Source organism: Herpailurus yagouaroundi, unplaced genomic scaffold (genome assembly GCF_014898765.1).
Source record: "Herpailurus yagouaroundi ecotype Mexico unplaced genomic scaffold, PumYag 190, whole genome shotgun sequence".
Lineage (NCBI taxonomy): Eukaryota > Metazoa > Chordata > Mammalia > Carnivora > Felidae > Herpailurus > Herpailurus yagouaroundi.
Genome location: NW_024412421.1, coordinates 11479486 through 11491597, shown reverse-complemented (window position 1 = coordinate 11491597; position 12112 = coordinate 11479486). Strand labels below are relative to the sequence as shown.

General features: G+C 37.5%; 1 protein-coding gene across 7 annotated transcripts in view; it reads left to right on the top strand.

Annotated features, from left to right (window-relative positions):
* The window catches only part of CNOT1 (CCR4-NOT transcription complex subunit 1), a 106655-nt gene that overhangs the window by 38779 nt on the left and 55764 nt on the right, over nt 1–12112 (top strand). For all 7 annotated transcript variants that reach the window (XM_040498180.1, XM_040498176.1, XM_040498181.1 and 4 more), the window contains exons 3-8: nt 7982–8089; nt 8903–9001; nt 9380–9448; nt 9536–9590; nt 10296–10499; nt 11814–11982. In XM_040498180.1, coding sequence (XP_040354114.1) covers nt 7982–8089; nt 8903–9001; nt 9380–9448; nt 9536–9590; nt 10296–10499; nt 11814–11982 — 704 coding nt within the window. The remainder of the gene's footprint in view (nt 1–7981; nt 8090–8902; nt 9002–9379; nt 9449–9535; nt 9591–10295; nt 10500–11813; nt 11983–12112) is intronic.

Here is a 12112-nt window from a genome sequence, read left to right as displayed (position 1 = left end):
TTCTTCTTTTTAATGTTTGTTTATTTTTGAGAGAGAGATAGAGGGAGGGAGGGAAAACACAAGTCGGGGAGGGGCAGAGATAGAGGGAGACACAGAATCCGAAGCAGGCTCCAGGCTCTGAGCTGTCAGCACAGAGCCCGACACGGGTCTCAAACCCATGGACGACGAGAACATGACGGCAAGATCATGAACATGAGCTAAAGTCAGGACATTTCACCAACTGAGCCACCCATGTGTCCCTGGCGTTTTCTTCTAATAAAATTCTGTTTCATCTACATTGAAAAATCTTTTGCTTACTGTAGCTGCCTTCGTTATCTGGCCAGATCTTCTGGATGACTTGCTGCAGCTTCTACATCAGCCTTTGCTTCACCTTGTGCTTTTATATTAGGGAGATGGCTTCTTTCCTTAAACTCCATGAACCAATCTCTGCTAACTTACCACTTTTTTTCTGCAGCTTCCTCGGCTCTCTCAGGCTTTATAGAATTGAAGAAAAGTTGGGGCCTTGATCTGAATTAGGCTTTGGCTTAAGGGAATATTATGGCTGGTTTGATCTTCTGTCCAGGCCATGACAACTTCTTCTTTACCAGCAAGAAGATTCTTCTGCTTTCTTATCATTCATGTGTTCACTGGAGTAACACTTGTAATGTCCTACAAGAAACTTCCTTTTTTAGTATTTACAACTTGGCTAACTTACGCACAAGAGGACTGGCTTTTGGCCTGTTTCGACTTTGAATGTGCCTTCCTTAACTAACCTTAATCATATCTATCTTTTGATTTCAAGTGAGATATGTTTGACTCTTCCTTTCATTTGAACACTTAAGAGGAGGGGCGCCTGGGTGGCGCAGTTGGTTAAGCGTCCGACTTCAGCCAGGTCACGATCTCGCGGTCCGTGAGTTCGAGCCCCGCTTCAGGCTCTGGGCTGATGTCTCAGAGCCTGGAGCCTGTTTCCGATTCTGTGTCTCCCTCTCTCTCTGCCCCTCCCCCGTTCATGCTCTGTCTCTCTCTGTCCCAAAAATAAATAAACGTTGAAAAAAATTAAAAAAAAAAAATGAACACTTAAGAGGACATTGTAGGATTATTAATTGGTCTAATTTCAATATTGTTTTATCTCACGTAACAGGAGGGAAAGAAGGTGGGGGAGCAGCTGGTTGCTGTAGTAGTCAGAACACATACATTTGTTATGTTTGCTGCCTTCTATGGATGTAGTTCTTGGTGCCCCCAAACAATTACAGTAGTAACATCACTGATCACGGATCATCATAAGAAATATAATAATGGGAAAATTTGAAATAATTGTGAGAATTACTAAAATGTGACACAGAAACAAGAATGAGCAAATGTTATTGGAAAAATGGCTTTGATACACAGTTGCCATAAACCTTCAATCTGAAAAATGAAAAAATATATCTTAAAATTGCTGTAATGCAATAAAATGAAGTATGGCTATGTATCTTAGTAGAGATGTACCATCAAATTAACATTTTAAAGTTATTTAGAATAGTTCTTGATACAGTTACACCACCAACTGGGTATAGTATTGGATTCATTGTTTTCATTTTACCTTCAATATTTAGGGAATATCTTTTACTTAATTAAAGTTTGCTTGGTAATTATGTAAAGTTTTTGTTCCCAAAGTTAAATATGTAAAACAACTTTTATTTAAAGAGCAATTTAATCTTATTAGAAATATATTATATATTGAAATGGATTCAGTTCTCACTGCCTGTCCTTTTACTACAGTTTCTACATTCCCCCCCAAATCTTCTATTTTCATTCATTTCTGTTTTGGCTGCAGATCATGGTCAGATTTGTTTCATTTAGAACTTGGGTGCTATTAATGGAGTTCTTTCATGCTTGAGAATGTTCTCATTTTTATTTAAAGTCCAATTATAACTAATATGAAATTATTTCTTTATTATTTATTTTGAGAGAGAGTGTAAGTGGGGGAGGAGCAGAGAGGGGAATGAGAGAATGCCAAGCAGGCTCTACACACTTGGCGCAGAGCCTGACTCAGGACTCGAACCCATGAACTGTGCGACCATGACCTGAGCCAAAATCAAGAGTTGGATGCTCAACCGACTGAGCCACTTAGGTGCCCCTAAATACGAGATTCTTGAGTCAAGGTTACCCCTGGTTTTATAAATATTGCTCCCCATTATTTCTTCCACAACATGTAATGCCAAAGGTTCCCCGACTGTCTTTCCTTGTCTCTCTCCTTCCTCATGCATTTTATTTTAGATAACTAACTTTTCCTACCAGTATCTACTCCTAACCTCAGTATCCCTGTGAATTTTCTTTTAGAGTTCATTAACTTTATGTATATGCTGTAGCATTGGTTATTCTGCATCAGCCTTTCTTGTGCTGTGGTATACCTTTCAGTCTTCCCATTCAGATATTTATTTATTTCATGGATATTTTTGTTGCTTTCTTTGATTTTTTTTTTTCCCATGTGGATTGTACTAGATTTTATGTGGATTGAAATAGATTGTTAGGTGATTACCTTTTCTGAAGGTTTTGCTTTTAAGACATTTTTGCTTTAAGACATAATTTGCTTTTAAGACTTTTTTTTTATCTATCTATATATATTTTTATCTAAACATTTGTTTATTTTTGAGAGAGAGAGAGCATGAGCAGGGGAAGGGCAGAGAGAGAGGGAGAGACAGGTCCGAAGCATGCTCCAGGCTCTGAGCTGTCCGCACAGAGCCCTGGGCTCGAACTCATGAACCGTAAGATCGTGACCTGAGACTTTTGACCTGAGTCAAAAGTCGGATGCTTAGCTGACTGAGCCACCCAGGCGCCCTTGCTTGTTTTTAAATTTTTATTTTTATTTTTATTTTGAGGGAGAAAGAACAGGCAGGGGAGGGGCAGTGAGAGAGGAAAAGAGAGAATCCTAAGCAGCCTTAATTTTCTTAAATATGCAAGCTTGCTTTCATTTCCTTCTGTTATCCTGTCTTTGAGCCAGTCTTTTGCCTTTTTCAGGACTTTTCCCCTTCAAAAATTAAAGCAGTTCTTAGAATTTCTTTGGTAGTATGAAATACTGTTTACTGAACTCTTCTGTATATTTGGGCAAGTCCTTTCAAATGTATGTTCTCCATCTGTCTTGTTTGTTTCTTTGGTCTGTTTATTTTACAGCTTCTTCCAGATAGGTTCCATGCTGAGTCTCTGGATTTTTGCTCATCTTTGAATTAACCCAATTATTTACTCACTTGTAAACAATCTTGGGGATGCTTGAGGGCTGGGAAGTATGTTGGGGGTAGTCTGCCATTTGTTTTCAAATTCAGTAATGGTTGCCACTGCCACAGCCTCCTCTTCATTCTGCTTCACCAGCATTCTCCTTTGGCTAGATGGTTTGCCCTAGACATTAAAAGTAGCATCTTGAATTTGGTTGTTTCCTCAGCTCTAGCTCCTTTGTCATTCTGCAGTATGTTGATCTGGGTTTCTAAATGGATAGTCTCTTTTCTTTCATGGCCCAGCTGGCCCCTGGTTCCTCAATTGAACAAACAAAGGATATAGGTTTTGGAACATTTATCAGTCCCAAACATTTTTACTTGTGGATTTATCAGTCCCTAATAGAAATCTACATTTGGCCTGTCATTTGAGGTGCTAAAAATCAGCTATCTTCCATATCTCTCTGGATCAGTTCTTTCAAGAGTATGTTTTATTGAAAATGGAAATTAGGAAGTTTTTTGTTATTCGGAAAAAAGTGCTCATAGTTCCACCATCTTTGAGTTAGGACTTTGAAAGTTTTGTCCTTAAAATTAATGATTTTCATTAGAATTAACCCTGATTACTTGCTGCATGGTTTTTTCTTGTTCTTTTCAATATATTAAACTGTTTCAAATACATGCACTATTTTTTTTAATAAAGTAACCCAAAGTATATTACAGATAATAACCTGTATATATAATTTTAAGAATTAAAATTGTTTAACAATTGTAAGAAACACAAAGAGGCTCCATTATTTGTATAAAACATATTACAGTGTAAAAACTGTAATTGTTATATAGAGAGTTACTGCCTTCAGTTTAAATTTTAAAAATCTGGTACTTTATAACTGTAGAATCTTGGGCATATTTTGGACCTTTGAGGTCATTTGTAGGTTCGGTTTTGTATTTTTATTTATATAAATTTTTTTGATCTTGTGTGAAAATCTGTATCCATATATAAATATATAAAATCTGTTTGTACAACAGCTATGGTTGAAGACACAATTCATCAGATAATTGCTGCTTTATAAGTATTCCACCAAAAGAAGAATACGTATTAATAAAGAAGGATTTTTGTTGTTTTGGACTATGAAAGTTACTTGACTACCTTGTAAGATTACTCATAGCATTTGTGGACAACCTTCATTAGTCATTTTCTCATACTTAAGATGAGCTAAAATAAATGGGGCTCTTTCTGTATAAGATGTATTATTTCATGTAATTATCCTTCATACAATTATGTCTTTAATCCTCCATATGTTCTCTAGGGCAGATAGTGCCCCATTTCTCTGACCATTTCACATGATTTTCTGGATCTCTACCATCATAAATGCATTATTTGTTAACGTTCCTCTTACTACGTGACTTCTAAATGAGAATGTGTTGTTCTAGCCGCAGATCAGATCATTATAGAAGTATTATGGCATGCCTTTGGTATAGTTAATTTATTTTTAATGTAGCCTACAGATTTTATCAGATTGTAATGTAGTTACTTAACTAAAACTTTGAATTATTTTATTGGTCCCACTCCTGTACAGTGGGTGGAATGGTTTTTTTTTGTTTTGTTTTGTTTTTTTAAGGGAGGGGGTGAGAGGGAGACAGAGGAGGGGAATCCGGGGAGGGGCAGGGAGAGGAGAGAGACAACCCCAAGCAGGGATCCCAGCACTGTCAATGCAGAGCCCGACACAGGGCTCAATCTCACGAAATGTGAGATCATGACCTGAGCCAAAAATCAAGAGTCAGACACTTAACCAACCGATTGGGTCAGCCAGGTGCCCCGGAAGGTTTGAATTTTAAGTAAAAATGCATAGGGCTTGGTCTTGTGGGATCAATAAAATCTTGCCATAACATCTTTGTAATCCAAGATCATGTCTTTACAATACCACTTTCTGTTTTTTATTACAGCAGATATTATGTTATTTTTTTAACATGAAATTTATTGTCAAATTCGTTTCCCTATGAAAAATTTTTTAGAGAGCATGAGTGAAGGAGAGGGGCAGAGGGAGAGGCAGAGAGAGAATCTTAGGCAGGCTCCATGCTCTGTGATCATGACCTGAGCTGAAGTCAGGAGTCAGGATGCTCAACTGACTGAGCCACTGAGGTGCCCCAAAATGTCACTTCAGTTTTAGAAGAAAAAAGTGGCTTCTAATGAAGGGCACCATGGTATCACAGAGTGAATATTCAATACACCTAGCAGCTATAAAAACATACCTTCTGATCCTACTACTCTCCAGCAAGTTATGTGTGACATTTGTCCCTTTTTGTTGCAACCTTGATTTTCTTAAAAAACAAATCTGTATTTGTAATGACATGATATTGTTTGTCTATATATACTGAGGGTGGTTGTTAAGATTGAATGGCTGTAATAGAAGCTATAAAATTATATTGTAGAAATAAATGTAAATGGTTAGAAGGGAGCTTCGTAAAATTCTGCCTATTCTAGTTAAAACAAAAAGTTAAATTTGTTTTTTTGGGTTTTGTTGACTGTGACGACAGTCTAGTGGAATGTCTTCCATCTTTTAGATTGATGTAACAGTACCAGATAAGTCACTAGGTTCAAGAATCATGATCTAGTCTCCTGACTCCTTCTGGCTTTTTTTTTTCTTTTTTGTTATTAAATGCATTTGCATACAGTTTACGTTTTGCCTCAAATGCTCTTTCCTCCAGCTTTATGTGTGGTTTTTGTCACTTCAATATTTTAAGTCTGTTTATATGTTAAATCTTTAGAGAAGGCCTTTCTCAGGCACCACTCGCCCCTCCTATCAATATCACAACACCTTGTTTTTTATATGACAGTTTATCACAAAAATTTCATAACTTTTTCCCCCTGTGAAAATGTACTTCATGAGAGCTACAGAACCCGTTGGTCTCGTCTCCTGCTGTATTTGCTGTACCTTGAATAGTATCTAGCATGTATTCAGATTTTTGTTAAACCAGATATTCTTGCTCCTCTGAGCAAGAGCTCCATTTGGTTGGAGCATAGATTTATTTCTAATTAATTTGAATTGGCCCTTTAAGATAATGTTTTCAGCATTCCAGGGGATAGTAAAAAATAATCTCTGCCTTTATAGGACTTAAGGAACTGTAAGAACCCACAAACCCAGTACATTGTGAGTAGGGCCACAATAACTTTTAGACATGGAGAAGTTCTTGATTATCTGATTTTATTGATTTTATCTTGAAGATATATGTGGGACAGTGTAAAAATTGGTCTTATTTAGCTTCCTGTATTTTCTGGCTGGGGAAAACTGAAACTGAAATAAGTTAACTCAGCCAGCTACCACATAATTATGATACAGTACAAAGAGCATAGGATTTGGAGTTGGAGTATGAATCCAGATTTCTCAACTCATCGACTATGTAATTTGACGCTCAAGTTGTCTGATTTAAGTGTTCAACTCTTCATCTATAAAATTACAGTAAATTTTGGCAGAGTTGTTGAAGATTAAACCAAGGAAGCTCAGTACTGTACTTAGCCTAAAGTGCAAGTGTTATTTATAATATATTTTTTTATTTTTTTTAATGTTTATTTATTTTTGAGACAGAGACAGAGCATGAACGGGGGAGGGGCAGAGAGAGAGGGAGACACAGAATTGGAAGCAGGCTCCAGGCTCTGAGCCATCAGCCCAGAGCCTGACGCGGGGCTCGAACTCACGAACCGTGAGATCATGACCTGAGCTGAAGTCGGACGCTCAACCGACTGAGCCACCCAGGCGCCCCAATATAATATTTTTAAAAAGCATTTAATAAGAGAATGATTACTCACTCTGTACTTAAAATGCACTAAGTTCTTTTCTAGACTAGATGCAAAGAGGTGAGTATAACTGCACAAATTCCCTGTTCTTGTACAACTTAAAGTCTAGTGAGGGACATAGAAAATAAACATAAATTACCAGGTGATTTGAAGTGCTATAGTGAAAAGTAATGCAGGGTGAAGGGGAGATTTGGGGGCAGGTCATGTAGTTATGAAAGGAACTGATAGAACAGCCCGTGTTAGCATTCTGAAGCTTTCTAATTAGAATAGCAGTAACATTGGTAAATTTGAGAAACAACACAAAACTAATAGAGCCCAGGAGCAGCATCTAAATAAAGTACTGAAGTCAGACTGTTTTTTTTTTTTAGGGCCTTGCCTTGTAGGTTATTGTAATGAGTTACAGTTGTCTTAAATTTCAGGTTATGTATTTAGGGTACAAATGATGCACAGAAAAAGTGATACTCTTACAGCTCCAGTTTGTTACAAAATTGTTGCCTTACAACTTAAAAAAAAAAACAGCCACTTAATATTCTTACTGCATGTCATTTATGTTACTTGGTGTTTTGGTTTAGATGTTGACCAAAGTGCACACAGTTTTATATACATGGACTGGTTAGTTTCTTGTTTTTTTTTTTTTTCCTGCCAGTGACTGTAGGAAACATTAAAAAAACCTTTAATTATAAAATATGGGTACCTTATTTCATTAATTCCAATAACTCTTATTCAACATGAAAAATTAATATTGAGATTTGCCTAGAGACTTTTTTAATCCTCTTAAAAATATTTATTCATTTTTGGGAGAGAGAGCGTGAGTGGGGGAGGATCAGAGAGAGAGGAAGGACAGAGGATCCGAAGTGGGCTCTGCACGGACAGCAGTGAACCCAATGCAGGGCTCGAACTGATGAACTGTGAGATCATGACCTGAGCTGAAGTCAGACATTCAACCCGAGCCACTCAGGCACCCCAAGTTTTTCAATCCTCCTTAATGTTGACTATAAATTCATATTTTTGGTCTTTTTAGATTGTGAATCGGCACGGTCCTGAGGCAGACAGGCATTTATTACGCTGCCTATTTTCGCATGTGGATTTCAGTGGCGATGGTAAAAGCAGTGGCAAAGATTTTCATCAGGTATTGGGGCTTACAGAGCTTATGTTTACTTAGATCTAATTGTTCAGCAAATTGCATTTTGGGCATAGTGTGTGTATTAAGTGACATACACAAATCATCCAGAGGTAATCTCAGCTGAATGGCTAAAAGGTATTGGGACTTGTTTTTTTTTTTCCTTTCTTTCTCCTTCCTGACTACAGAGCTTTACAGCTACCTAGTTCAGGCTTAGAGTGCTGGGGATCAGGCCTGCCTGAAGGAAGTAGGAATGAGGGGGGGAATACTGCTTGACAAGTAAGTAAGGCAGAGAGAGAGGCTCTTTTTCTTAAAACAAAAAAACAAAACTTTTTTTTTTTAATGTTTATTCATTTTTGAGAGAGACGAGCACGAGCAGGGGAGGGGCAGAGAGAGGGAGACACAATTAGCAGTAGGCTCCAGGCTCTGAGCTGCTGGCATGGAGCTCAACTCGGCGCTCATGATCTGTGAGATCACATCCTGAGCTGAAGTTGGACAATTAACCGACTGAGCCACCCAGGTGCCCCAGGACTCTTCTTCTAGATTGAGTTTCTTTGGCTTGATTTTCAATCTGGTAATAATCTGTCATGATGTTATTCCTTATAGATACTTTGTCGTTGGACTCTATTTTATAGAAATGTTGGTTTAACACTTGCTGCTAATAGACTCTACGAGTTTAAATGTGATTTTAAAGAGCTGATTTGATAATGTAGAAACAATATCCAATATTGGATTACACTTCACTGTTCTGAGCATCTCTGCATCTGTTTGTGAAGAAGATGAATGTTAATGCTAATGAAAATTCACTTTTTATTTTTAAAGACTCAGTTTCTGATTCAGGAGTGTGCGTCGCTGATTACAAAGCCAAATTTTATCTCGACGCTGTCCTATGCCATTGATAATCCATTGCACTATCAGAAGGTTGGTATTGCTTTTATCTTTAGTAGTCCTAAGGATGTGACTTTCTGAAAAGACCTTAAATCTTGATATCATAATGACATGTTGTAATTTAAAAATCTCAGTAGTTACTTTAGGGTTTTTTAGTTTTCTAACAAAATCAAGATGGTTCATTTGATCATAAATAGAACCTTAACTAAAACCAGATCATGCAAAGGCTTGTTTGTCAGTCCATAGTTCTAGGACTTGGTGTATTCTTTCTAGCAACACTACAGAATTATGTCACTCCTGTGTAGCACCATATTTGGGTGAATAGATGCTTTTATAAACTTACTGAAAATCCTAAGTTTGTCTTGTTTTTTAAGTTCTTCTTGTTTTGAAATAAAGTTTGGTTTGTTTCAGAGTTTAAAGCCTGCACCCCACTTATTTGCCCAGCTGAGTAAAGTTCTCAAGTTAAGCAAAGTACAAGAGGTATGTGATTTAAAAAGAGATACATGCAAAATTGGAATTAAAAACAGCCAGTCGACTCTTTGATCAATCTAACCCTTCTTGTTTCAGGTAATTTTTGGCCTTGCCCTCTTGAATTCTTCCAGTTCAGATCTTAGAGGTTTTGGTAAGTTCTTTTTTCTTAGAGATCCTGTAGTGAAGTTATTTCTTTAAAATCCATGAGTTTTTGAATCTTGAGGCACCATAGTTTAGATTTAGAGAGTAAGATAATCTAAGATTATTTTCTTTTGGCCTCTCTTATGAATGTGTGTATGCATAGTAAAACCTAATATAATATAAAACTTACCTTCATAAACATTTAAAATTTTTTTAAATTAAAAAAATGTTTATTTTGAGAGAGAATATGAGTGGGGGAGAGGGTGGAGACAGTGAATCCCAAGCAGTCTCCATGCTGTCAGTGCAGAGGCCGACGTGGGGCTCCCATCTCAGGACTGCAAGATCACAACCTGGGCTGATACGAAGAGTTGGGTGCTTAACTGACTGAGCCACCCAGGCACCCCCTTCTTCATAACCATTTTTAAATGTATAGTTCAGTAATACTTATATTCACATTGTTGTGTAATAGATGTCTGGAATTCTTTGTTTTGCAAAACTGATACACTGTACCCACCAAACAGCTCTCCGTTTCCCCCTCCTACCAGCCCCCAGCAGTTGGTCTCTTATTTTATATTTGCCACCTAGAACTGTGAAAATATTAGAGGGTGAAGGGTGAGTTGGTGAATAAGAATGATGGTCATCTGTGTTCTGATGTGGCTCTTTACCCATTGTGGTGTTAAAGTAACTTGTGATTTTTGGTTTACCTGACTTTTAGCTGCCCAGTTTATCAAACAGAAGCTTCCTGATCTTCTGCGTTCTTACATTGACGCAGACGTCAGTGGAAATCAAGAAGGTGGCTTCCAAGATATAGCAATAGAGGTCCTACATCTCCTCCTCTCCCATCTCCTCTTTGGGCAGAAGGGAGCCTTTGGAGTTGGACAGGAACAAATAGACGCTTTTCTTAAGACGCTGCGCAGAGGTAAAGGAGTGTCTGTTGCCTACAAAAGATGATTTCATGACAAGGATTTTAGAATATAAGTGAAGACCATGATTTATCTATAAGTTGGTAATTTTTTAAAGAAGTAATTTGTAATTTTAAATATGAAAGTTAAAGCCTCATAGGAAAGGTATAAAATGAACGTAATTGTAGTAATATTGTTATGTAGATACAGTCTCGGTTAAGACTTGGTATATTTCCATGTAGTCTTTTTTCTCCCTTAGGGTGATGGAGACTACACTGTGGTGACATGTTCTTTTTACTTAAGAAAATTGGTCATTATTGATATACCCACTTTGCCTATCTGGCTATTTGAAATGCTATGCTAAGAGAACTCTTGGCTTCTATTGTTGCCATTCTTCTTTTCTCCTGTCTTTCTTTTAGAGATATAAGTAGTCTTTTTGAAACAAATCTTTTTTTTTTTAACATTTTTTAAAAACTTGATTTATTTATTTATTATTTTTTTTTTTTTAATTTTTTTTTCAACGTTTTTATTTATTTGTGGGACAGAGAGAGACAGAGCATGAACGGGGGAGGGGCAGAGAGAGAGGGAGACACAGAATCGGAAACAGGCTCCAGGCTCTGAGCCATCAGCCCCGAGCCTGACGCGGGGCTCGAACCCACGGACCGCGAGATCGTGACCTGGCTGAAGTCGGACGCTTAACCGACTGCGCCACCCAGGCGCCCCTGATTTATTTATATTTGAGAGAAGGGGTGGCAGAGAGAGAATCCCAAGCAGGCTCAATGCTATCAACATGAAGCCTGATGTGGGGCTCAAACTCTGTGAGATCACCACTTTTAACTGAGCCACCCAGGCATCCCTAAAACAAGTCTTGATGATAAACTAACCACTGTCCATTTCCACTGTTACTTTGCTTTCTGATGTTTATATACCTGAATTTTAAACTGCATTAACTTTCTCAGTGATAAGTTTTCTTATCAATGAAACAAATAGACAATGATATTTCGATGGTCTCTGATGCTTTGTTTGTATGAGAACTGATAGTTAACCTTGTGAAATTTTAAAGTAATATTTAGGATGTGAATTGGCCACCAGATATTGGGATCCTAGCATAAAAACTTAACAAATATACTTGAGCAATTTTTGTGATGAGCAAATATTCAAATTTTGGAGTCGGTGTTAAAGTTGTAACTTGGGCTAGCTGGATTGGAAAAAACTGAATAACCTTTGAACATGAACTTGTGGAAGATTCAGATTTGGGGGCTTTTAAAGACAGTAAATGAGAATAGTTTGTTTTTCATCAGTTTAGCAATTACAATCTTTTCCTCCTTCAGATTTTCCTCAGGAACGCTGTCCCGTGGTGCTTGCACCACTTTTATACCCTGAAAAACGGGACATTCTAATGGACAGGATCCTGCCTGATTCCGGAGGGGTAGCTAAAACCATGATGGAGAGTTCCTTGGCTGATTTCATGCAGGAAGTAGGCTATGGCTTTTGTGCAAGGTTGGTAGTAAGATACACTAAACTTCTGTTTACTCCTGTGCCAAATATGATGTAATTCTTTAAGGCAAGTTGCTAACATTACTTAATGTGCTATTATCTTTGCCTCTTAAGAATTTTACTTCTGAATTTA